This window comes from Pantherophis guttatus, chromosome 1 (assembly GCF_059756535.1).
Source record: "Pantherophis guttatus breed Tessera chromosome 1, ASM5975653v1, whole genome shotgun sequence".
Classification (NCBI taxonomy): Eukaryota; Metazoa; Chordata; class Lepidosauria; order Squamata; family Colubridae; genus Pantherophis; species Pantherophis guttatus.
In genome coordinates, this window is record NC_142063.1 from 328,461,003 (window position 1) to 328,488,585 (window position 27,583).

The following is a 27,583-nucleotide window of genomic DNA, read 5'->3' on the forward strand; positions in this document are numbered from 1 at the left end:
AACTCACCTGTACTGCATGGGCTGCGGCTTCTATCGGACACTGCCAGCCCATGCTCGCCACCTCCTGTGCTAGCCACGCCCAACCCCCTTCACTAGGGCTTATTTTTGGGGTAGGGCTTATATTAGGTGCATGCTTAAAAATCAGGCTAGGGTTTATTTTTGTGGAAACATGGTACTGAAGTCCTGAATCATTTATGAGCTCTTATTTTCCTGAGTGTTTTCCCCACTGATTTCCCAGACAAAAATTAAATGTAACAGTCATACCAACCAGAGGTAAAAGATATATTGGATTATGTCTGCTCTAGCCACTATTATCTCCAACCCAACCCACATAAACCAATTAATTGTTACATTTTTATTAAAAGTTTTACAAAGAACTTTTACAAAGCACTGGTTTTATAGCCTTCATGTACATGGCAACATCAGTAATGCCCTCATTTTCCTTCCTTTTTCCTCATTAATGCAAAAGAGGAAAACAAGATTGCTTACCTGCCTGACAAATCTTTCTGTTGCCCAGGATTGCTGTAAGATTCCTGGTTATACGGGCTCTGGTTCTGATTTTCATATCCGCCATATCCTTGCTGGCTACCTTGCCCATAACCTGAAGATCCAATAGGGAATGCTTTAGGTAAACTGTGCCCTTGAACGGTATATATGTACAAAATTGTCAGCATGCTCAACCAAACCTGTCGGGGTCTGTGCATAGTTCCCTTGATAGTTCCCTTGATAGCTTCCATAGCTTTGCCCATATGATGAAGTGTCTCCACTCTGGTCATAGCCGGGATATCCCTGCAATGAATAAGCAAGTAAAAAAGAAATAAGGCTCCGTTTATTGAATCTAGTTACTTAAATTCGAAAAGCATTACACTTAGGTTGTAAATGGCAATTAGATAAACCGACATCTCTTAGTCCAATGTGTTTCTGGGAAAATGTTTTTCTTTTTTGCCTTTAATTAATCTTTGTTTTGTAAAAAGAAAAGCAAATCAACAAAATTACACAAGTGAGAGCTTCTCATTATACGCATGTATATACACAAAGTTTTACACAACAGTTCATTAAATGATATTTTATTACAATTGCACCTTAGAGGGTTATTGTGAAGATTACTGAGGAAGCCAATACCTTTATTTTTCTGAACTGCCTACTTCTTTGTTTCTTTTACTCAAGGTTTGAATACTACAAAATTAGCCCTCTGCTATGTGGCATACTCCAGGTATGTACGGACTAGATCTCCCAGTATACCTCAGGTATATTGTCTCAAGATAACTGGAGGATGGAAAGTTAAGGGAGAGTGCACTAAACACATAAAGTGCTCCAGCTATGTATCTCTGCGTATACTGAGAAAGGATGGATCATTGTGAATCAATGAATGTGTTGGGAAAGTTGTGGAGGAAGATGGGATGCTGTGTTGGGACACTAGTAATAGGTAAAAAGAAGGGGAGGAATTTATAAAATTTGGGATGAACAGTCAGGTGAGAGCCCAACTAGCACATCAGCAACGAGGTGGTCCTATACTAAAAGCCTGTTCTTCTGCTACCTATTTTCCCCACAACAACAATCCTGTGAGATGAATTGGGCAGAGAGAAAGCGACTGGCCCAAAATCATAGCCAGCTTTCACTTTATAAATTAATGGCTTCAACAAATTAAGATACATACAATCAAGGCAATAGGAATCTACTGATCAGGAATTTTAGTATGACTATGTTCTGTCATCTCAGAGATAATTTTTTTAACCTTTCTCCCCAAATGTTGTCTCACTCCTCCTCTACAGGAGAGTAAGATATTATTTACTATGCCACAATCACAGAAGCAAGTTGGGGAGGGGGATGCAATTTTTATTTTGATCATAAAGAAAAACATTTTGCATGTAAAGAAGCAACGAGGCAACTGCTCAGCCTACCTGTGGCATATGTGCATAATTTTGATTTCCTTGATTGCCATACCCTGCATAGCTGGGGGAAAAAAGGTTAGGACGTTTAAAAGAAGTGCAATTATCACCCACTATTGGGTCAAAATGAATATTTAGATAAAATAAAACCTTATATGACATCTTTAAAACAAAATAAGTATTATCTTCAGTTGGTTGATACCCACCCACATACATAAATACAAAGAGAGAGGAGACAAAGAGAATGTACACATGAAAAAAGATCAGAACCCATTCTGTATCCAAAAAATTCAACCCAGAATGTCAGTCATTTTTTTACTATGTCATGGTCCTGCTGGTGCTATATACAGGTTATATATATAACCTGTATATAACTTATACTGACTACTGCTTAGAGACCATTTGAAGTTATGACCTATATCCAAAATTTCAATGGTCGCCCCTGGGTCACATGACCACACTTAGAACACTTAGCCACATTTACAGCCATTTTGCAGCGTCCTACAATCATGTGATGTTTTACCGCAAATTTGCCAAAAACCGGCAGTTACTTCCATTTTTTGACAAAACCGCACCCATAGTGAACCATTGGTTCACTTAACAACCGTGCGTTTACTTAAGGACCATAGAATTTGATTTATGACTCCTGCATCCACTAAATGACTGCCGTAAAGGTATTGTAAAATTGGGATGTCACCATTACGACTTATGACCATAATGGACAGGCTCTCTTACAGTTGTTAACTCGAGGACTATCTGTAGAGTATTTTTTAAAATTTTGCTAGTTGCCTAGCCATTGTGGCCAAATACACCCCCCAAAATATATCCTCCATTGGGAAAGATCCAAGAGAAAGGTACTTCCCCCTTGGAGAATTGTCTTCTAGGAAAAGTAGAAGATTTTGAGTCCTCTTCTACACATAAGAGGCAATCCTGAATTGGCACTATTGGTATTTGTGCCAATTGGCATACATTCTGATAGCACAGCCTTTGGGAGCATTTTGGCAGCTCAGTCAATTAACTTGTGGCACAGTAGCTACCCAGAGGAATGGTATCACTGAAAACATTCAGAGACAGACCAAAACTGCTTCAAAGAATTGGAACGTAAAGCTGGTGATGGTATGAAAGTGCTTTGAATTGCATCAGAGAAGACAAAGCAAAGAAACTAGAATGTCATGTGCCGTTCATAGTGTTTTACATGTGGGATCTAAAGTAAAAAGGTTGTCAAAGGAAATAAGCACTTTGTAGTAAAAAGCCAAAAGAACATATATCATAGACTGGGGACACTGAACATACCTCATTCCCATTTGATCATAACATCTTTGTATACAACGTAAGGACACATACCTTTGCTGATCCCCCGATTGGCTGAAACTTCCAGAATCTTAAAAATAAATAAATATATGTAAATAAACTGCAACCAAGCATGTAGTTAAAGAACAAATTTACATCTAAGAATTTTGAACTACTATAATTGTAAGTTGTGATGAAGCCCCTGCATCTCTTAGGAAACTCTTTATTCAGACGAATTTCCACATTCTGTTGTGCAGAATATTATGTTCAATTTCTTCTGTTAACATTTTACAAGAAGGGACTTTTACTTGAAATCTATGCAAATGAAAATAAATAGAAAAGGCTAATCTTGCTTGGAAAGTAGATCTTCATTTCTACAGAGGGGTACAGAGGACTATCCCAAAAGCCTTGAAGATGTAACTTTGTCAGTAGGCCTGGGGATCACAAATGGAGATGAAGTTGATCAAGTGGTTGATTTGATTGTGTTGCTACTGCAACAGGGGTGGGATCAGATTCTATGTTGTGGATTTGTAATGTTGTAACCCTCCCGGAGTTGTACTGTATGTGAGTTGGGCAACCATATACATTTGTTTGATAATTAAATAAGACTGGTTAAGAACAGCAAAGAAAATACAGCATACGCTTGGCTAAAATTAACCAGGATATATGCTGATTATAAATACAGCAAATGATGTTTGAAGGTCCCGAAGACAAGAATCAGGGACATTGGTACACCAAAATTGACAAGTTTAATAGTTTCAACATGGCAAGCATTACAATAATCAGTACTAAAAACACAAGACTTATCTTATCAGTTTCTGGTTCTATACTGTGGGAAAGAAGTGTATATGTAAATTTGTTTTATTATGCAAACTATTAAATGATGTTAAACATAAATTAGAGGTTTGAAATAAGAGTTTGAGATAAAATGGAAAACTAACAGACAAACTTCTAAGTATGCATCCATTATAAAAAAGACCTAGAGCAGATTAGGGATAATTAGAAATGGCACTGAAAATAGAGGTGCCAATATCATAATGACCGATGGTGCGACCTCATCTGAAATATTGTATGCAGTCCTGGTTGCCATGCCTAAAAAAAAAAAAAAAAAAAGAGCAGAGCTAGAGAAAGTTCAATGGAGGCAAATTAAGATGATAAAGAGGCTGGAACAGTTTACCTATGAGAAAAGCATGTGACATTTGGGGTATTTTAGTCTAGAAAGGAGATCAGTGAGAGGAGACTAAGATGTATAAAATTATAGGTAGTCCTTGACTTACAACCATTCATTTAACAACCATTGAAAATTACTGATTAAAAAGGGACTTACATCCAGTTCTTGCACTTTTAACCACCATAGCATCCTCATGGTCACGTGACCCAAATTTGGGCTCTTGGCAACCAGCATGTATTTATCAAAGTTGCAGCATCCCAGGGTCATGCGATTGCCATCTGACATCTTCCTAGATAGCTTCCTACAAGTGAAGTCTATAGGGGAAACCATATTCACTTAACTCATGATTCACTTAACAAGGGTGGCAAAAATGTTGTAAAATCAGGCATGACTCACTTTAATAACCACCTTGCTTAACGATGGAAATTCTGGTCCCGTTGCGGTTGTAAGTCAAGGACTACATATATGCACAGGTATCAATAAAGTGAATAAGGGAATGCTATTTAACTTGTACCAAAATATTTTAAACAAAGGTTATCTAATAAAATTGAATCCTGGAAGAATCAGGATAAAAGGAATTATTTTTAAAAAATAATTTTTAACACAATACAGAATTCAACTTTTATCATGAGATGTGCTAGCTACCAGCTTGTCCTTAACATTATTGAAAAATTCATGAAAGTAATGGGGATCAATGACTATTAGCTTTGATGGCAATGTAACTGCCTCTGAAGAAAATCTGCTGGGAGACTTGTCAGCTTCCCTGTGCAGTTAGTTGGCCATTGTGTGAACAGAATGCTGAACTAGATGATCCTGGGGTTTGAGAGCAGGCAACTATTTTTGTACCATAAGAAATGGGACAATGCAAAGGTGTTGCTCTCATATAATAAAAATAATTTTTGTATGTGATTTTTTTTAGAACATATTCTAAAGATCTTTAAGACTTCCTCTAAAATCAATTTGGATTAACATCCAGGTAATCCAACACGATGCACATAAGAATTTAAGTGTAATCAAATACAAACACATTATAGTAATGACAGGAAGAACACAACGTAACAATTCAGATAGAAGACCAAAGTTCAAAATATTTGATAATTCATTGACTGAAGATAAAATACGTTTTTATTTTCCAGTCAGTAACTGGAGATGGGATTGGTGCTTGGATCAAGTGTGATTTTTAGACACAGTGAATGAGATATGCTGCATTCTATTACTATAAATAGTTCGTCTGAGATACTACTTGTTACTTAATACTAGTCAGTCATCACCAACAACACAATCAAACGTATATATCACACTAGTGAATCCTGTGTAATGGGATCTGGGTATGTGGAAACCTGTACTTTGTTTCTAAGACCAATGTTAGTTTTTACCTCCCTCCCACGATAAATTTATTTCATTTCAAAGCCTGACTATAAAACATGCTATGATCATGTGGAAGGGGTCGGCTTTCTACTACATACACATATGCATGCTGCAGATGCTTCCTTTCATTCCTTAACCTCTTCTGCAACTAGTATTGAAAGCATTTTTAAAAACATTATGTACATTCTTATAATAAATTTATACGGTAATAAGTTTTAAATGTGCCCGAATCACAGAGCACTGACATAACTGTAGAACAGTAAGATTTGCAATGGTAGCTTTACTCACATTTGAAAGCCACTACTTAAGCTCACAAAGCATAAAATGAGCAACACAGCCATTATGGGAAATGTAGTTCATTAGCCATCAAAACCTGAGATAAACTTGAAGGACACTTTAGCTTTAGCTGGTGATCTCAATTACAGTTAAAAAAAAAACAGGTAAGCTAAGAATTCTTTAAATGAAATGTAACTGAAGTCAAAGCAAAGAGAAAGAAAAGAATGGGCAAAAAAAAAAAAAAAAAAGCCTGATTGCAGAATTTCTTTAAAAAAGGTGCCTCAGAGGTTTTTCCTAATCCATTTAACTCCATAAAAGTGGAGCTTTTATCAGATAAACTTAACTTTAAACTTTAGTTAACATGCCTTCTCATCTTTATTATGCTAATCCTTTTGTTATCAGAAAGAGGTTCATACTATTCCTTAAAATACACATGGAAGGGAAGGGTCTCTTTTAATAACTTTATACTAACAATTAAAGTACTATGCTTTTTAAAACACTGCAATGAAAATTGTCTTGTTAAAAATTTGCCCTCCAGTCATTAAAATCTGCCTAGTAATCCTTTTTGAGGACTCTATTTTTCAGATATGATGAAACAGGCCTTATTCTCAAATATTGGAAAGCTTTTTATTCAAGTAGTGTTGTGCGTAACATACTGAACTGGGAACAGGAGATTCAGGTTCAAGTTCCACTGGGTTATGAAAGCTCACAGGACAATTTGGAGCTCGTTTTATCTGTCAGTCCACAAGAGCAAGACTGTTATTGAACAAAACTGCAGGATGTAATATTCACACTTGTTGCAGGAGGGAAGATGAGACAGTCCCCCTAATAAATTGATCTAGTAAGTAATCTCCTCCCTATTTGTTACAATCTCTTTGTGTCACTGGCAAACTGTGGATAACCTTATAGAATAGCTAACACAGGAAGCCTGCTATTTGTTACAAAACAACCCCTTGCTAACCTCAGAATTTTCCTTACTACTTTAGCTTAAGTATCTGGGAATGGGGGATAGATGTCATCTTAAAGAATATGCTGCACTTGTATATAATTCATTTTCTATAAATGTTTATAGGGCCTATGTTGGGCTGAGAACTACCCTTTTCATTTAAAATGTCGGCATTTCTTTGGGAATTATATCTATTTCCCATTTATAATTTTTTTTATTAAAAAGAAACAAAAATAAAAAAATAGCCTGGCAAACTTAATGTGATTTCTGAGCTTCACATGCTTACACCCTCTGCATTTTCCCATACTATACCCTGACATCAAAGTATTTTTTTACTTGCTTCCACCGTTTTTCTTACCAGCCCACCCACCCCCCAAAACACTATGTTAAGGACAGATTTCCCCCCCCCCCATAATCATGAATATGATTATTCATATCCTACAAACTCACACTTTCTACAGAACCTGTTAGCTATGTATAGCTGTTTATTAGATATACATAGCTAATAAAAATGTTCTTACATTTTTATTAGCTATGTAATAAAGGAATCTAGAGAAGTACCTTCACATCAACTCTAATAAGGTATATTAAGCTAAGAAAATAACTGGCCCAAGAATGCCTGAGGACTTGAATAAACTTATTGAATTAGTTCCTTCCATCCTACATTAACTATAGCACTTTTTTTTTTAAAGAGAAAGTTACAATCACTAAACAAATAAAAGTCTTCGTTATTAACAGTATATTTGCAAGGTCCGGTGAGGATGAAGAGACACACAGAACTGAAGACTTATTTCAGTCATATGTCCTGCCTGCCGAGCTTCCCAGCCATGTCAGACAGGGCTCTGTATGAAACAGGTTATTGGAGGTGGTAAGATTTTGGTCTGGCCCAGAAGAAGCTTTTTTCGGATTCTTAAAAACTAAGTTATCTTACTACTTGTGTTAATTTACTTGAAAAAATAAAAGAGTACACAGCATTCTTTTGTAAATTTAATACACGGGCACGGGTTCAAGTTCGGGGGTGGGGGGAAAGAATAATACCAAAAAAAAAAAGAGAGAGAGAGAGAGAGAGAAAGAGAGAGTCGGCCACGCCCAGACTGGTCGAGCCTAATTTGAATTAAGACCGATTAAATCCCGGGCGGAGATTTCGAGGTTGAGGGAGGGTCGAGTGGTGGACCGAGAGCGCAGGCGCACTAGCCTCTAAGATGGCGACGGCCAGAACGGTCCCGCTAAGGGCTCTCCCGCCTCCTGCATACACCACGCCCTCTCCCGCCTCTTTTCAGCCCCTCTAGTGACAGGCCTCACTTTTCCTCTTTCGCCCAACAAGGGGAGAAGGGGGAGGAAATAAACCTACCCGACGCCATCCCGGTCACCAACCCCAACGGGCAAACCAGCGGCGGGGAAAGCAAAAAGCCCCCCGAGAGACACACTGTATCTGCCGCCTCCTCCGCCAGCAGGCTGAGTGACTCTGGCGGCGGTAACGTAGTCGACGCCGCCGTCGCTTCGACTGCGGGGCGACGCAGCCAATCAGAGCAGGCGGAAGATACCAACTTGAACGACGCCTGCAGCAAAAAAAAAAGGGGGGGGAAGCTAAAGGAGGAAATTGGAATAATCCGACTAATTTGCGGGATGTGGGGGGGAAGAGAGAAATAATAAGTAGACTCTGTTCCCAAATGGACTGTACCACCGTGGCTATTAAGGAGGGGGAGGACGACAGGTTACGAAGGAATGTCCCATCGTAGCCTAAATAATGAATAATGTGCTTTCAGGCAAGATGAATTTATTTATTAGATTTATATCATGTCTTTCATCCAAGGAATTTAATATAATAAACAAGGCTCTGTCCGCCAAATATTGATCCTCACAATAACTACGGGATCGCTTAGGTCACTGCTCAGTCGCAGAGCCTTAACATGTGTGGACTTCAAATCCCAGAATTCCCTAGCAGCAGGCTCACTTTGTTCCCTCCCCTCCACATCTTTTAACCATAATTTATAATTTTATTGCTATATATATAGTTGTATCGTTTTATCCGTTTTAACTTTTGTAAGCCGCCCAGAGTTGCAAATAATTTAATAAATAATAGTAATTTCAGGGGAGAAGTGGAGATGATATCCTTTTTTAGATTTTGCAGGGAAATTCATGGGATTCCTATCCAGAAACTTTAGTTACAAAGTCCAAGATTTTAGTATGTAAGGAACTCAAGGTTCAAGGTGAAAGCTTGATGCAAGCTTTGATGCAATAAATTTATGCAATTTATATGACTTCACCTGGTAATTCTGGGCATCTAACCACAGCAAAACACCATAAAAATATAAGACATTTAGTTATGAGATTGTATTTTTTTTTCTTTTCATCCAATTTCAGGAAAACGTAGTGGGTTGTGAATCAGTGCCTGGACCCATAAATAAGACAGATAAAGATTAAGAAATAAAGACGGTGAATTATGATATGAGTATCTGCCCAGGGCAGGGTTCAATAAGAAGTTGCCTAGTGTGATTACAGCTCTTTGATTCTTGCCATACTTTACAACATTTCTTTAATATAGATTTTATTAACCTTAATTATGAAATGAAAACACAGAAAAAAGTGGAGAAGTAAGAAAAAAAAGAAAAGTACAAAGAAAAGGAAAAAAAGTAATGACTTCCAATTTTTTTCAGTGCGGTAAAGTACAAAAGAATTACAACCTCAATCTTTTCCTTTACATTTTGCAACATTTCAAGCTATTTCTATAATAACAAAACCAGTCTAATTAACAAAATCTAAAATCAAAGTTTCATTTTCATGAGTTTTGAGGAAAAAGTCCAATTCAATTGCAATTTCCAAATAGAAACAAAGATAATTCTCTTTGGTTAAAACAATTTCGCAATCTCTATCATCCACTGTTCCAGTGTGTCTTTTCATCTTTGTGCATACAATATTCTCACTACTGTCAACCTATATCAGGGGTGTCAAACTCAAGGCCCAGGGGCTGGATCCAACCCATGGGGTACTTAGATCTGGCCTGCAGGACTGCCCTGGAAACAGCGAAGGACCAGCCCCACGCAGCCCTCCCAAGCTCCGTTTTCACTTGCAGGGGGTTGCAGGACAGTGGTGGGTTGCTCCCGGTTTGGTCCAGTTCTATAGAACCAGTAGTAAAACCAGCGGGAGGCTCCGCTCACCCGCCATGACATCATCATGGGTGATCTGCGCATGCGCAGAAGCTTCTGTGTTCGCTCCCGCTGCGAACTGGTAGTAAAGGTAAGTAGTACCCAACCCTGTTGCAGGAGGCCGTGGCAGCCCGTTTTCACTGGCAGAGCGCTCAGACCACCACAGGCGCCTCAGACAGGAGTGACGTCGACCTGGCCATGCCCACCCTATCCATGCCCCCCCATGCTCCCCAAGGTCAAATACAACCCTGATGCAGCCATCAATGAAATCGAGTTTGACACCCCTGACCTATATGATAACAAAGCCCTAAAATTTCTTTCAAATTTTTGGTCCCTCAAATCTAAAAGAAAAACTTTCGGTTTCAATTTTGTATTTCTTTTAAGAATCTTCTGATTAAAGTAAATATCTCATCCCAGTATTTCTTTATTATAAGTCCACCAGAGATAAATGTTAAAAAAAACCCAAAAAAAACCTCGGAATTGCCGTTGCATTTCCAACATACATTTAAAACCCCTTTATATATTTTTGACAATGCCTATGAGACATTATAATTTTTTTCTTTCAAATTATAATTCAATGCTAATTTTAATCAATTAGTCCCACATATTAAAACTTTCCAACATTTCTGATAGTTAAAAAATGGTCTGGTTTTGGATACCAATCAATTAACCTATGTTTTGCATTTTTTACCTTTAAATGGCTTAGAGTTGTGGCTCGATGGTTGACAGTAACCTCTAATTTATTCTGTAATCAGAAAAAGGATATTAGGCTTATTGATTATATCCATAGTGGACAAAAGGTTTTCCGACATGAGAGATTTAAACACTAGTACAGGTGGCTCTCAATTTAAAATCATAACTGAGCCCAGAATTATAATTGTTAAGTTATTGTGGTCATAAGTTGGAGCATCATCTAACCAGACCTGATTTTTCATCATTTTTTGTGGTGGTCATTAAGTGACCTCTGCGGTCATTAAGCAAATCAATTTCCTCCAATTAGCATTTTTTGCTGGAAACGGAAAATAAATGACAGAAACAGGCAAAAATCACAGTCTTTTGACTGCAAGATGCTTTACTTTACTTTATTTTATTGATTAGCCCTTGGGCCATATCAAAGTACAAAGTTCCAGAAACAAATTATTACTAAAGTTTGATAAAAGCAATTTAAAATGAAATTGGAATAAGATATGATTTAAAATGAAATCAGAATAGAATACAGTCTAAAATGAAATCGGAATAGAATACAATAATTTAAGATACAGATAAAATATGATAAAATTATATTTCGGTGTCACTCCTGCAATCTACCCCAAGACTGCAAGATGCTACAAACGGCTATAAAGGTTAGTTACCAAGCACCCAACATGTACTCACATGATGGGATGGAGGGGGCAGCCACTGTAACTTCAAAAACAGGTTGTAAATAGAATTAGGGGGGGATCGTTGTAATTTTGAATGGTCATTAAGTCATAGATTGAGGACTAGTTGGTATATGGGGGAAAGAAAGAGAGAGCGGGGGGAACATGTCATATTAAAATACAATACAATACAATAATACAAAATTATAATTGAAACCCCCATCCTCTACCACTTTTATAAAAATGCATCATATGGGATCCATGGACAATCTTAGAATATAAAAAAAAAATAATGCCCTGAAAAAAATAACAGTAATCAATAGAATTGTGGAAGGGAATTTGACTAGGTATCTTAAATCATTATTTTGTTACTGAATGTAGATGAACAAGCGGAGCCCGAGGCCGGGGTCAAACACATCAGTTTGGAGTATTTACGTCCCGGTAAGAGACCAACCCCACCCCTTGAAGTCCGTTGACTCTTATCTGGCACTAATTTGCCTTGATCATTAGTAGTTCAGATTTTTATGTATAGATAGAATGAAATAAACTTGTAGTACAGGTAATCCTCGACTTACGGCCCCAATTGAGCCCATAATTTATGTCGATAAGCAACATAATTTGTTAAGTGAGCTTTGTCCCATTTTACGACCCTTCTTGCCACAGTTGTTAAACAAATCACTGCAGTTGTTAAGGTAATAACACGGCTGTTAAGTGAATCTGGTTTATCCATTGACTTTGCTTTGTCAGAAGGTCACAAAATGTGATCACATGACCTTGGGACACTGCAGCTGTCATAAATGTGTGACAGTTGCCAACAATCTGAATTTTGATCACGTGACCACGGGGATGCTGCAACGGTCATAAATATGAAAAATGGTCAAAAGTAACTTTTTCCAGTGTTGTTGTAACTTTGAATGGTCACTAAATGAACTGTTGTAAATTGAGGATTACCTGTACTTTTGAACTCTATGCTGGCTCCTGACTTTTTGCACCTGACATTGGCTATACCCATGTGGCAGCCATTTTCTGAACTGGGACTGTGGGCCGTAAACATCAAAACTGAAACCATTAATAGCAATAGCAATAGCACTTAGACTTACTGTCTACTCACAGCCCTCTCTAAGCGGTTTACAGAGTCAGCATTTAGCCCCCAACAATCTGGGTCCTCATTTTACCCACCTCGGAAGGATGGAAGGCTAAGTCAACCTTGAGTCAGTGAGATTTGAACTGCTGAACTGCAGCTAGCAGTCATCTGAAGTAGCCTGCAGTCCTGCACTCTAACCACTGCACCACCTCAGATCTAATCAAAGAGATCCCTCCTCTGCTGCTACCAATCAGCACTCTTTTTATTCCCTCTTGTGAGAGAGGTCACAATAAACTTCCAGGATTCCCAATATGCCTCTTCTTGGGGATATCAGAGTTTAAGAAGTTCCTTTTTTTTAGCCAGTTTAGCAGCAAAATTGACTACTTTGATTAAAGAAAAGAACATAAGTACTTTTGTTTCCACACGAAGACCACTTCTGAACTTTGTGCTTGATGTGGAAAAGAATGAAACTCTGACTTTGGGTTTTACAGATTAGACTGATAGATCTTTATAGAAATGACTTGTTCATACTATTATGGAAAAGCAAAAAAGTTGTGATTTGATGTTAATGGCTTATTTTACTGTAACAGAGAGAGTCGGAAGTTAATGCTTCTTTTTCTTTTCTTTTTTTCCCCAACAGTAACAGAGTTGGAAGGGACCTTGGCGGTCATCTAGTCCAACCCCCTGCTCACGCAGGAGACCTGTACTAGGGATTCGAACCAGCAAACTGCCGACCTTTCTGATCGACAAACTCAGTGTCTTAGCCACTGAGCCACCTAGTCAGGCAATCTTTCTTCACTTCTCTTTCCTCTCCCCCTCCCCCACTGCTTTTCTATTTACTTTTGTATTTTACAATACTTTATAACTCAATAAAAATGTTATTCTATTAAGAAGTGCTTTCCCCCCCCAAGATGAAACAAATCCTCTGATTCAGAGATCAGTTTTAAGCTTACATGTTTTGTACAGTCCCAGATTTGATGGATCTTAGAAACGAATCAAATCCCATCAACCTGAAAATCTATCCATCCCTGCCAAAAACAATCTAATGTTCTTGGCACACATGCTTCCCAGAAATAAACTTCTTTTTTAATCCATGAGATTTATTTCCCCAAAAGCAAAGGGGATGGCTGCTGTCTCTCTAAAGAAGGTCCAATCAGGAGTGCTCCAGAAATTACAGAACAGCCTAAAATGTTCAAGTTTGAAAAGAAGGCATGTTCCAACAAAGAAAAAATGCCAGTTGGGAGAAAAACAAATCTAACCTAGGGCGTAGCTATCCTCTCTTTTGTCAGCAGACTATTCTGGATCAGCAGTCCAAGAGACAGTGAAAGTTGGTGCTAACTCAGGATCAGCCACCGGAGAAGGTAAAATTGTAAGTACAATTTTATTCAAAATTAAATGGCAAAAAGCTGATAAGAGTCAAAATAGGATGAATTAATCTTATCTACAAGACAGAGCAACCAATCAGCAAAGGATAAAACAGTAAAATGTTTTCTCAAAATGCAGTGGGACCTGTTTTTCTTTTTCTGTGAGTGGCATTTTCTTCTTTCTTTTCTTCAAATAAAGTCCTGAAAGCTATGGCAACACACATTCTATCAGAACTAGAAGATCCTGCAATACAAATGCTGATGTGTATCCCAACCTCAATCTGGATCTTCTTGCCAATATGTTTTTATTTTCTGATGTTCAACATGCCATGACTACTGAACCCTTTCAAATGCTAGAAGGATTTTATTTATTGGTGGAGGCACAATTACAATACTACACTGTTGTATTCTTTTGATGATACTACTGTACTATAAAGTTAAGGCTGCCCTAATTAGCTATTTGAGGGCATAATTAAATTCTTTTGTCCAAGACAAAATTATTCACTTGGTTCGTTCAGGGTGGTCAAGAAAGTACAAGATCAGGATTCCACCTGTAAGTGATAGAAGTTTGAGTCTTGGAATAAGGCACGGCAGAAACAAGGTTTGAAGATATGAAGAAGTATAATGAATGGAAGTAGTGTAAAGTATGTTTAGTTAGATGTCCTTTTTTCAGATTTCTTTTGTGTATTCTTATTTTTTCAATGTAAATTCAATTTAATGTAAAATTAATTCAAATGTTGAATAGTGGTAAGTTCTAAATTTAAACAAGAGTTTATGCAGAACTAAGGAGCCACTTCTGAAGTTAAAGAATTATATGTGGTGTGTGTAATCATAGTAATTTAATGTATTGTGTGAACTTCAGTAAAGCTTAGTATGAAATGTAATTCCTTCCTGTGACTTTTCCTGCAAATTTATGGAACTCTAAATGATAACTCTCTGGAAAATAGGAAAATAGGTAATCAGTGTTTTTTAAAACTTTAGGTCCAACCAAAGAAAATGGCTTCAAACGGAGTATCTATGATGCTTCTGTTCTTTATCTCCATCTCTGTTATCAATATTTCTCAGTCTCAAAACCCACAAGCCTTTCAAAGGAAACATATGACATTTCTGGATAACATAGACCACAACAGATGCAACAGTGAGATGCAAAATAGAAGGATTTCTTTGACTAGAAGTGGATGCAAACGGCTCAACACATTCATCCATGCCCCTGAGAAGCTTATTGACCAAACCTGTGTGTCAGGGAAACCATACGTGATCCAAAATTTGGAATATAAGAAGAGTAGCATGAAATTTCGTGTGACAAGTTGCAGACTTTCTCAGGAATATGGAAAAGATTGCAAGTACAAGGCAGAAGAGAGCAGATGGAAATATATTGTGGTTTCGTGCAACCAAAATGACCGTCCAGTCCATCTGGCAGGGATACTTACCTGGTAAAGCAAGAAGATGAACAAATTTGTTTCTCAAGTAGTTGCTTTATTTTATGAGTTCAGTAATGCATTTTTTTCCCTGTAGATTCTAGGGAGAAAAGCTTATTCTGTTGTGCCAATATCTTTTTTAAACCCTCTGATTTAGTTTTGGTGCCTTGAAAGTGTTGGAAGAAATGTCTTTCTGGGTTCAGTTCCAAGTGGGGAAAAAGACACTGGAAACATGGAGACTGCTTGGAAAGATGGTTTAATGGTGGACAGGAATCACATGGCTTGAGTTCCTGAACAGAAAAGTGGGGGTGAGATGCTGAGAGTTCCTGGGTTTTATGCCCTCTCTGGACTTTAAACTTCTTGGGGCACAGGAAAAGTATCCTGATTGGTTGTCAGAGGTCATAGCTAACCTTGCTGGCTGATGTAATCTTCCCAGGTGCCATGTGGGGAGTTTCTGTTGCTAGATTGATCCTTTGTGTTGCAGATGGGATGCTGAGGCCTTAATGGCCCATTGACAAAGGTGGGGGGAATGAGTTTCTGCCTCCCTTTTTGCGGGAAATATTCTGCCTTTTTAGCGTATCCTAAAACCATGATGGCGAACCTATGGCACGCGTGCCACAGATGGCATGCGTGGCCATATCTGTGGGCACGCAAGAGTTGCCCTAGCTTAGATCCAGTGTGCATGTGTACGCCAGCCAGCTGATTTTCGGGCCTTTTGGGCCCACCAGAAATTGGGAAACGGGCTGTTTTTGGCCTCGGGTGGGGAAGACCATTTTCACTCTCTCCAGGCTCCTAGCAAGCCTCTGGAGCCTGGGGAGGGCAAAAAACAGGCCTACCGGGCCCACTGTGCCATCGCGTGCCAAAAGCAGGGGGAGTGCGGGGGGTTCACACGTGCATGCATGGGGGGCAGGGCACAATTATGGGTATTGGCACACGCACGCTCGACACCCCCAGCTCCCCTGCACTTTTGGCACACAATGGCAAAAAGGTTAGCCACCACTGTCCTAAAATATTTCATTTTTCTAGGAGAGGGGTGGGTTTTAACTTCCAACAAAACTAGGTTGATTTTTTTTCTGAAATTCTACATATCAAGCAGATCAGTGGTGGTATTCTGCCGGTTCTAACCAGTTCGGCATACCGGTAGCGGGAGGCTCCGCCCACCCGTCCAGACATCATCATGTCCTGTTTTTGATGATCTGCACATGCATAGGTCTTGCACATGCATGGAGGTGGTGCATGCAAATGAAGCGAGTGCGCTCCCACGCTCACATTTGCAAACTGATAGCGAAGGTAAGTGAATGCCACCACTGAAGCAGATGCTGAAAAAGATATGGCCAGGGCCTATTTTGCTGTCCTATAGAAGTGATCTCCATCCCTTATAAACAGCTGGGGTGTTGTAGGAAGTTAGCTGGAAGAGTGAAATATTTTAGGAAATATGAAAAAGGCAGAATATTATATTTCCCTGGGATAAGCATGTTTTGAAGCAGCTCCCATCTTCCTGCCCCCACCCTTTGTCAATGGGCCATTAAGGCTTGGGCCAGTCTATTCTACATAACAAAGATCTACCTCCTTCAGGCAGAGCCATAGTAGGAATTGCCAAAGATCCAACAAAGATAGGATTAGCCCTCTACACAATAGCAGCAGAAACTCACCACATGTGACCTGGGAAGCACATGTGACCATCAGCCAGCAAAGCTAGCTAAGACCCCCACCCCCTGGAAGTCTGACAACCAATCAGGATACTCTTTCAGGGTCCCAAGAAATGCAGAGCCAGAGAGAGCATAAAAACCCGAGGATTTACTGTATCTGCCCTTTTCTGTTCAGAAACTCAAGCCATGTGATCCTGTCCACCATTAAACCATCTTTCCAAGCAGCCTCCATGTTTCCAGTGTCTGTTTCCCCACTTGGAGCAGAACCTAGAAGGATGTTTCTTCCAACAGTGTAAAATTGTCCTTCAACACTCTGAAGGAGAACCTGAGAAATATAAATCAACTGCATGGATGATTCTTTTCTAGTAATTCTAGTAATTTGGGGAAATGAAATGGCTTCCCAGATAGTCTCTGAGTTTGTGCTGGTTTTGTTCCCTGTCTGAAACTAATTCTTGTGCAAGGGCAGAATCCAATTAGACATTTCTAATTACCTTGCAAATCAACCCACAGTTTCTATACTCAGACCCAAGTGCTGCACAATGGAGTGAGCTCCCATCTTTGCTCAGCTGACCACCTAACAGTTCGAGTGCACGCAAATGCGAGTAGATAAATAGGTACCATTTTGGTAACAGTGTTCTGTGCACCTCGGCGTATAATCATGCTGGCCACATGACCATGGAAATATCTTTGGACAATACTGGATCTCTCGCTAAGAAATGGAGATGAGCACCGCTCCCTAAAGTCTTCTTTTGTGAATGCGTTTCCTAATTTGCAATATTTAGTCTATCAAAGCTATTGTTGCAGTTTTCATATCATGTAGAAAATTGTTAAAACATAATTTGTAAGTATAACTGTTGCACAGCTTAGCAATATAAATGTCTACATGTCATTCTCTAAACAATTTTTGTGTCTATTTCTGTTCTTGAACATTTTTAAAAATTTAACATTTCCAACATATTTGACACAGTTCAAGAAAATGAATAGCCATAGTTGATGCCACTTCTGGAGAAACAGAACATATCTTTATATCCAATGGGTCTTAGAAAAGCTGAAAATCACTGGGAAGCTTTGGCTCTGCTTAGATGTATATGCAGCTACAACCTGCCTGCCTTATACACAACCAATCAATTATTTTAAGCAACAGCCCAAGGTTTGAGATATAATTTGTTCACTTATAACATTAAATCATGACATTTAATTATTTGTACACCAGATTTATTCACCAATACACTAAGTCAGAGTTAAGCAAATCTCAGCATGGCTTGACCAGTTTGTGAATCTACAGTATCTGATACTTCTTTTCAGCTCTGGTCAGTCAGTTCTCAAAAGCCCAGCCAGCTAAAATACGAATCACAGAATTATAAAGTTTTAATTCAGTTAGAATTTCTGTCTTTCAAAAGGGCCACTCAAATAGAAGCTTCAGATTCAAAGTACACTTGGCAAACAGATTAAGAGAGCCAGTTTGGTGTAGTACCATGATGGCGAACCTATGGTACACGTGCCACAGGTGGCACACGGAGCCATTTCTGCAGGCACATGAGCTGCCACCCTAGATCACCTCCACCGCATGTGTGTGTGCCTTCTGCCGGCCAACTGATTTTTGGGTCTCTGTCATGCATGTGGGAGACACGCACACATGCCCATGCTGCCCCTCCCCTCCCAGGAGTCTCCATGCAGCCCGTTTTGGATGCCAGGTAAGTACAGGGCTCGTGCGGAGGCTCTGGGAGGACCGAAAAATGGGCCTACCAGAAGTCTGGAACAGGCTATTTCCAGCCTCCGAAGGGCCAGGGGAGACCGTTTTCGCCCTCCTGGAGGCTCCAGGAAAGCCTCCGGAGCCTGTGGAGAGTAAAAAATGGGCCTACCAGAAGTCCGAAAATGGGCCATTTCTGGCCCCCGGAGGCTTCAGGGAGCCCTTCTAGGCCCAAAATGGGGCGTGGGGGGTGTCGCACATGCATGCACAGGGGGTGGGGGAGCGTGGGAGGATTGCACGCGCCTGCGCAGGGGGGCATGCATGGGGGGCATTGCATTTTGGGTGTGGGCATGCACACGCTTTTGGCACCCGAGGAAAAAAAGGTTAGCCATCACTGGTGTAGTACTTATGGCACTAGACTAGAAACCAGGAGACAGAGTTCTAATCTTGCTTTAGGCCCAAAGCCAGTTGAGTGATCTTGGGCCAGTCACCACCTCTCTGCCCCAGGAATGAAGGAATGGCAAACAACTTTTGAAAAACCATGCCAATAAAATTGCAGTGACCTCAGTAGTTGCCTGGAATTAAGACTTGAAGGCACATAAGCAAACAAATCTCAATTAAGCAATGGAAACGGGTTTAAAATATTATCATTGTTATAATCTCAAAGCAACATATAGGAATATAAGCAGTTGTGCCTTTTAGCCTAATTTCCATCTAAGCAACTCTGGATGTAGTGTGTGAACACTTTAACAGAAGACATCCAGAACATCTCAGACCAATCTCAGAAATTAAAAACCAAAATCCAAGAAAAGTCAATAGTAAAACCGTTTCCATATTGGTGTCATGACAAAAAAGGCTACAGTTAACAAACTTTATTTTTATACAGTACATATTGCGTAAGATAGCCATGCCATTCTCAAGGAACTTGCCTCTTCCCTTTAGCTTCTGAAATTGTCAGCTATTTGCCCGTACTACAATGCTACAATACAGGTAGTCCTTGATCTATGACAATTGACCCCAAAATTTCTGTTGCTAAGTGAGACATTTGTTATGCGAGATTTGCACCATTTTACAATCTTTCTTGCCACAGTTGTTAAGTGAATCACTGCAGTTGATAAGTTAGTAACCCGGTTGTTAAGCGAATCTGGCTTCTTCATTGACTTTGCTCATCAAAAGGTTGCAAAAAGTGATCACGTGACCTTGGGGCACAGCAGTGGTTACAAGTATGAACCATTTGCCAAGCATCTGAATTTTGATCACAGTTGCAACTGTGAAAAATGATCATGTCACTTTTTTCAGTGCCGTTGTAACTTTGAACAGTCATTAAATGAATAACATAATAACAGAGTTAGAAGGGAGGTCTTCTAGTCCAACCCCCAGCTCAGGCAGGAAACCCTACACCACTTCAGACAAATGGTTATCCAATCTCTTCTTAAAAATCTCCAGTAATGGAGCACCCCCAATTTCTGGAGGCAAGCTGTTCCACTGATTAATTGTTCTATCAGGAAATTTCTCCTTGGTGTTAGGTTGCTTCTCTCCTTGATTAGTTTCCATCCATTGCTTCTTATCCTGCCTTCAGGTACTTTGGAAAAATAACTTGACTCCCTCTTCCTTGTGGCAAAATGAACTGTTGTAAGTCGAGGACTCCCTGTAAGGAACCCCGCTCTCCGGTTGAAGGCAGCACAAATGGGCGGGACCACTGCAGCCGCCCTATCAGTGCTTCGGAGCCTTAGTTGGCTCCGCCTCCTTTCTGCAGCTGTTGTTATTTGAAAGCACGTTTCAAGGGCTGGGGTAATCCATGGTGTTCGGTTACCACGGCAACGGAGGACGGCTTTGCTTTTCGGGACAGGAGGGAGGGGGGAATACAACCTCACCCGCCCAAGCCCCGCAAGAGTTCCTTCAGCGGGAAGGCGGGACTTCCTGTCTGTCAGAGTTCTTAGCTATATTACATATATATATATATAAAAAATATTGTGACCTAACCCGGAAGTAGAATACGGGGAAGCTTGGTAACCCGGGCGATCTGGAAGTCGGGTGTGTAAAAGTGAAGGCGGGAAAGCATGGAAAAGTTTCCGGTGGCAACTTGCCTCACGATTTTGCTTTCGTTGCTGGTCTCCGGGCCAGGCCTGCTGCAGCGGAGCAGGAGTAATGGCCTGCCCGATGACTCTCTGTCGGCGTTTTTGCTGCGGCCGGCGGCAGTGCGGGAAGGGCAAGGTGAGCTCGAGGGATGATCCCTCTTTTTTTCCTTCCTTCCTTCCTTCCTTCCTTCCTTCCTTCCTTCCCTCCCTCCCTCCCTCCCTCCCTCCCTCCCCTTGGACTCTTTTGCTTTTCAGAAACCGAAGGGGAGGATAAAAGCCAAGAGAGATGGAAATGGATCTTCCATGGGAAGGAGCAGGCTACCATAGCAGTTACGATAAAGATGAGAAAGCTCTGTTCTTCATGCTTCATGGAGGACATCTGGCTGGTTTCTATTGGAAGGACTTAAGGAGGTCTTGAAGGCCCTTACAGGACTCATTCTATTGTTTTTTCAGTGCTTATTTAATTTAAGCATTTAAACTGCCCAGAGTTTCCTTGAGGTAAGATAGGCGGCCTATAAGTTTTATAAATAAAATAAAGTTATTTCCTAGCAAAGACTGATTTCTTCAAGGCTTCCAATAGAAGACAATCTGGCCCTTTCTCTTAACCCCTGCTAGACTGTCCTCATCTTTAATTTCCAGTCATTTCTTGCTTCTTCCTGGGGCTGATACAATGCATCTAGGCAGCTCCCTCCCTGAGGAAACTTACATAGCAGAGTTCTTCCTTCTCTGTTACATTTTGAGTTTAGGCTTCTTGACGATTGGCAAAGCAGGAGCGAATGGAAGGCAGGTCTGAATTATTTGAAGGCAATCTGTTAGGCTCCCAATATTTTGAAGGATGTGACAGAAAGCTTCCCCACCCACCCATGCAAAAAAACATGCTATTGATATTTGCTTAGATTTGCCAAAAGCAGTGCTGAAACCTCATTTTTCTAGGTCCTTTAATATTTTCATAATAATTTCAGGATCTCTTCTATTCAGAAACAGAACAGAAGTTTTCAGGGTTTTTTTATCTCTTATCTCCCCTATTCGTACATTGGTTTTAAACCTAAGGAACTTACCAGATAAAGCTGCATGTTATTGATGGACGAAAACACACTTCAGATTATTTTTCCCAGTGATTTGTCGTACCTGCTGAAATGCAAGAGACAATATTAAAGCACATTTACTGATTTTTGTTGCTTTTTTCTATTATAGTTATAGATTACAACTGCATGCATCTTTGCAACACCTTAAATTGTTAAAAGAATAGGCAGTGTATACATTTGCTAAATAAATTGGAATGCTGTTGTAAGCAATAGGCAAACTACTGAATATACAATTTTAGGAAGAATTAGAAATATCACAGAGTAAATACTGCCCCCCCCATCTATTCTATCTAGCCAATTCAAAAGACTATCATGGCTAATTTTGAGAAATATTAAAAATTCCAGAAGAACAAAAAAAAGTATCTGTTTCTTCAGGCTGACCAAACTAATTTGCCTGCGTCTCCTCTCCAATCTTGCAAAACCAGGCATGTTCAGTTTGTTAGAAAACAGCCAGATCACAAGCCTTGTAAGGTATACTTTATACGTGCTACGGAGATCCTACGTAATGGGCCTTTTCTGGTGACACCCACACTGTGGAATCTTCTCCCACCTGAGGTGAGTTTGGTCTGACTTATGAGCTTCTGAGAATCCCTTAAAATCTGGTAATGTCAGAAAACCTGGGGGCCCCAGGAGCTAAGTGAACTCTTATTATTATTAGAGTTCTATTATTAACATCCCTCGATCTGTTATTTCTTGTTTGGTTTATTTTTAGAGTTTTAAAAATGTGTTTATAATTAACTGGTAAATAGTTTTATTTATTTATAAACTGTTTTAGTTTTTGATGTAAGCTGCCCACAGTTTTTGGTGAGATAGGTGGCTATGTAAATTAGATAAAAAAATACTTCACTTAAATGTCTTACTAAGCCCAACACTCTTCTGATTCTGGTCTTTTGATTTAATACAGCTCTCCACCCTGCTTTAACCCTATCCCAGCCTTTCAATTCAGCTTGTCTTTGGAGTTGGCACCCATTCTCCCAAAATGATGAATAGGTTTGGAATGATTTCATAGTGTCAGATACTTGTCTGTCATTTATTTGCCAACTTGGCTCTTTTTGCACAGTTTATAGGTTGGTGACCTACATCTTTGTTTATGAGGATGTGATCTCCTTGGTATGCAGTGCTGTTATCATCTGGTACTTTGCTGGCAGCTTTGAGAAGATGGTGGGGACTGTGAAGCACTCGTTCCTCACTCTGGCATTTGCAGTTTCCTTAGCTCTACTCTACCTTGTACTCAGGACTATGGCATCCGGCCTGTTGAGGATGACAGATGCTGAAGGATTCACTCCTGTGGCTTTTGCGATGCTGGCTGCATCAATTGCTCGCTCTCGGATGAGGAGAACAGTGCTCTTTGGAGTGACCTTCCACATGACATTTGTGCCCTGGTTGTTGCTTTGCATGGCCTGGATTATCCCAAGTTCCTCTTTCCTAGCAAACCTCTGTGGTCTCTTAATTGGGAATATATGTATCTTTTTATAATGAATTGCATAACCTAGCCCTTTAACTTATCAAGTTGCATCTTCCATATCTAAAGAATAGTTGTAACATGTTTTAGGCTAGATTAGCGTCTGCATTACAGATAAACTTGAAGCTTATTTTTTTTAATGATTTATTATATTAGCCCATCAACAATCTTTTCCATTTTGGGGTTTTCCAGATATAGCAAGACTGTTTTAATTATTGCTTGAATGGACTAAATAGATTGCCCGCTACCCAAAATTGCAAAGGTAGCAAATTAACATTAAGAGTAAGTGGGAAATCATCCACTTTGCATTCTTGAGTCTTTCCTTTCTTGTTAGTGCAGTTCAAAAATATGCAGGGAAGCGAAGAAAATATAATATTGTTGTTCTGTGCTTATTAGAACTCTCAGAGTTTCTATTGAGGTTTCTGAACACATCTGGGAAAAATATATTCAGAAGACCAGGCTTAAAAATGCTTTCTTTCACATCCTTTTTCTGGCTCTCCTTAACTTCTGAATTTTAGATGGTTATGGTTACTGCTTTGCTTTGGATTTCTCTGAATCAACAGCCTCTTGTTTAGATCAGAAGTTCCCTTTCCGGCTATTGAAAAGGATTCCTGGGGTAAAATATGTTCCAGGATCCCTGGTAGAAAGAAGGGCTTTCCAGTACAGAAAGTAAGTCTGCTAGCCACTTCATAATGTTTGTTGTTTAATTTTCTGCTGATAATAGTATTTCTCAAAGTTTCCGTATCTTCACAGAATTCAAAATTTGATGACTTGGTTAATTGATGCACCTCAAAAATAATTCTGTTTTTAATCCTACATTTAAATCAGTATTATCTTTCATACGAGCTTGTAAATAAGAGTTATAGCCTCATTATTTAAAAGATGTATATCTGCACTAAAGATACATTCTGTTGAAGGTGTTAATGTTAAATATTATCTTACCACATAGTTTGACATATGTTTTCCTCTTAGATATAAAGCTTTGTTCTGTAAATTTGTGTTATGTGTCTAAGAATTACAAAGAAATAAGTTCTACTAAAGGTATGGGTCCAGATAGTGCATAAAATTTCAGAAAGGTGGAAAAAAGGCGTAGCTCCATTGAACGTTAATCATCTTTAAGGAAACGTATCAAGGCTAGTAGTAGCTCTGAGTTTAGTTTTTCTGTAGCTAAACTAGATGCATGTAGTCCTCAACTCACAACCACAATTGAGCCCAAACTTTTATGTTGCTATGTGAGAAATTTGTTAAGTGAATTTTGCCTCATTTTATGACTTTTCTTGCCACATTTATTAAGTGAATCACTGCAGTTGTTAAATTAGTAACACGATTGTTAAGTGAATCTGGTTTCTCCATTGACTTTGCTTGTCAGAAGGTTGCAAAAGGTGATCACATGACCCGGGGACACTACAACCATCATAAATGTGAGCCAGTTGTCAAGCATCCAAATGTAAATCATATGACCATGGGGATGCTACAACGGTCATAAGTGTGAAAACTGGTCATAAGTCTCTTTTTTCAGTGTCGTTACAACTTCAAATGGTCACTGTTGTAAGTCGAGGACTACCTGTAGTGGAAATATTACCTATGGAAATTCAGGCTAGGAATGTTATTGACGAAATGTGATTTGTGATTATCTTTAGTCAATAACATATGGGACTAGGAAAAATAGAGGTCAACTATAATAAGTCTTTTAGTTTAGGGTGATTGCTTTATATAGTGAAGATACAGAACAGGAATGTAGAATTATTTACAAAGATTACAAGGATGTATTATTTTGAATAGCAAGCTTTTTTTGCCCAAATGAAGTAAAATCATAAAAGGCACTGCTATGCAAGAACACACTAATAATGTTAAAAGCTTTGGAAAGAAAAAAAAAGCTATGTAACAAGTTATCTGAATTTCAGAAAGTAGCTTGATTTATGCCTGTGCCTTTATCATGGAGGCTTGTTCCCTGTCTGCTTCTATCATGTCATTAATTTATTAATACCTGTTAATATTATTAGGGGCAAAGAAGGAGACAAAGTCTTCAAGTACAGGAATTATGTAAACCATAAATTGGCACTTAAGTAGTTAGGTGGACTTTGATAGCTTTCTTCTGTGAAGAGCAGTTGATGATTTCCTTTTCCCTGGAGGATAAATAAAGTAGATATACTTTCCTTCAGGTCTCCAGGTCCAGATGAGTATTCACTTCTCAGTTTGTTCCCAGAATAGGAACACATGAACTTAGCCTGGTTAATGCAACATTTGTTCTTTACATATTAGAAAGAGTGAAATTGCTGAAATTAATCTCACAGGATTGTTGGTGGGAAAATAAGAGGTAGGATTATTAGATATCTTTGCCATCTTTAGTTATTTATTAAAAGACAGGATAAAAAATAACAAAAAGATATAATTCCCATGGGATCTGTGTAATTTCTGCCTTCATAATAATTAGCTGAGTGGGTCACTTTGCATGTATTTCTCATGCATTTAGTCTATTAACACATCTCTCTTCTGTTTCTTTCAGGTTAAATCCAGTGCCAGGTTCTTATCCCACTCAGAACTATCACAGCCCCCCTCCTCCGTTGCTTGCCATGCACATGCAGCATCCTAACGTACAAATTCCAGCACCTGGACCACCATGCTTTCAGAGTCCCACACTGCATCACACTGCTGGTGCTATGGGAGAATTGTGCATCCAGAACCATTCCCACTCATCAGCAGGACTGCCATCTGCTTCTCATCTTGTTGGTGCCAATTCATGGGTACCTGAAAAGACAGGTGATTTGGGTCCCCACCAAGCACCAGGATTTCTGACTGTGGGAGCTGCCCCAAAATCAGAAGACGTTTGTCAAGTTCATGTAGATTGAGTCTAGTAGGTAACTGCAAATGTTGGACTATGCTACAGTAACAGTGGTTTCCCTGAAAAGGGAGTCTCTTCCAAGTGATAAAAAAAAATTGGAGATCCTGAGAAGCTTGGATCTAATTGAAGAAAGGGACCATTTTCTTGTGGCAACCTGGTGGGATCAAGTGACAACAATCTGGGCTGTTTAATGCTGAAACTTAATTTATGCGTTAATTTTGGGTGATGACAGTATGGCCTTCACAGCTTCAGGTTGCAGCTTCCTTTCTGCATTTGATTAATTTTATAAAAGGTGATGGAAAATTTTCCACTGATTGATTGATGGAGGCAGTGGACAGGTTTTATTGTGCTTCTGATAAAGCTGTTGTTTCCTTAATATTTTACTGGCAGGAAAGCTGTTTAGGATAATTTTTTGAAAAGATTATTACCCATGGATGGGATGTGTCTATTCAACTGAGATATTTCTTGTCAGCTGAGCACCTTGCCTTAAACCTCTGGTTATTTTATAAAATAACTTATTAATTTTAAAAATCTACTTTAGATAAATTTGATATAGATCACACATAAGGGAGTGTAACCAGCTGGTTCTGATAAGGACTATATTCATGAAAGTCGTGCTCTACATACAGAAGATCCCAGTTATAATCTATGATATTTCTAGTTCAAAAAAAGCTAAACAGCATGAACTATGAAAGGTTTCTTGTGAAACCTTGAGAATTTTCTCCCAGTCACGGTCATGGGTATTATTTTGTTTAACAGATCTGGCATCTTTCTACCATGTTCTCTTGAATAGCATAAACTTGACAAATGTATGGTATTACAGGAAAGTGGGATAAGCTGCAACTGTGATAAGAAAAAATCTATTTTGAATAAAAGAATAATTTTGTGAGGAGTGTATCATTGTATTTGTATGGAAATGAGAGAGATATGCTGCAGAATGCAATGAAGAACATATTAATACTGACTAAGATTGATGCTAAAAAATGACGCGTGGAAGCAGCAATGGGCTCTGGCAATCCTGGCAGCCTGGAACAGCTGATTGGCGGTATTCCGGGAGGCCGATCCAATCGCCAACCAGCTGTTCATGCTAAATCAGGCTGCAATAATGTGCTGAAGCTGATCAGACTGTTTGCTGCTTGCTGCAAGGACGCTAGCCAGATGAATACCAATGCATGCTGGTAGGCAGAGGCAGATTTTTTTTCTTGTTTTCCTCTCCAAAACTAATGTGTGTCTTATATTCCAAAAAATATGGTAATTTGATGAGTTTCAAAGCAGTTGAGTACCAAGGTACCACTGTACAAAGAAGCAATGCTGACTATGAAAGTTACAGGGGGATCCATTTGTCATTGTGCATAAGAAAGTGGTCAATTTCATTAATGTCTAAAAGCTTAGGTACAGAAATTTTCTCAACTAACTTTGGGACCTGCTTAGATAAGGGTCAACATCGCTCAAGGGGGGTTGGACTTA

The 27,583-nt window shown here is 39.3% G+C and overlaps 2 protein-coding genes and 1 long non-coding RNA gene across 4 annotated transcripts in view; 2 read left to right on the forward strand and 1 right to left on the reverse strand.

Annotated features, from left to right (window-relative positions):
• Nucleotides 1-8,617, reverse strand: part of TAF15 (TATA-box binding protein associated factor 15) — a 29,657-nt gene extending 21,040 nt beyond the window's left edge. Inside the window, exons 1-5 of one of the 2 annotated variants that reach the window (XM_034420930.3) lie at nt 8,292-8,617; nt 3,234-3,270; nt 1,902-1,953; nt 687-789; nt 490-601 (exon numbers count right to left, since the gene is read on the reverse strand). In XM_034420930.3, coding sequence (XP_034276821.1) covers nt 490-601; nt 687-789; nt 1,902-1,953; nt 3,234-3,270; nt 8,292-8,301 — 314 coding nt within the window. In that variant the 5' untranslated portion in view covers nt 8,302-8,617. Of the gene's footprint in view, nt 1-489; nt 790-1,901; nt 1,954-3,233; nt 3,271-8,291 lie in introns of those variants that run through there. The other variant, XM_087883415.1, reaches the window with a different exon arrangement.
• Nucleotides 8,618-13,168: 4,551 nt separating this feature from the next.
• LOC117667745 (uncharacterized) lies at nt 13,169-17,860 on the forward strand. The gene is made up of 2 exons (XR_004592126.3): nt 13,169-13,897; nt 14,874-17,860. It is a non-coding gene; the product is annotated as an uncharacterized LOC117667745 (long non-coding RNA).
• A 2,712-nt stretch (nt 17,861-20,572) lies between these two features.
• RHBDD2 (rhomboid domain containing 2) lies at nt 20,573-27,005 on the forward strand. Its single transcript, XM_034420929.3, has 4 exons — nt 20,573-20,863; nt 22,873-23,274; nt 23,793-23,943; nt 25,781-27,005. The coding sequence occupies exons 1-4, from the start codon at nt 20,710-20,712 to the stop codon at nt 26,121-26,123; spliced, it is 1,050 nt and encodes a 349-aa protein (XP_034276820.1). The 5' UTR covers nt 20,573-20,709; the 3' UTR covers nt 26,124-27,005.
• The last annotated feature ends 578 nt before the right edge of the window (nt 27,006-27,583 follow it).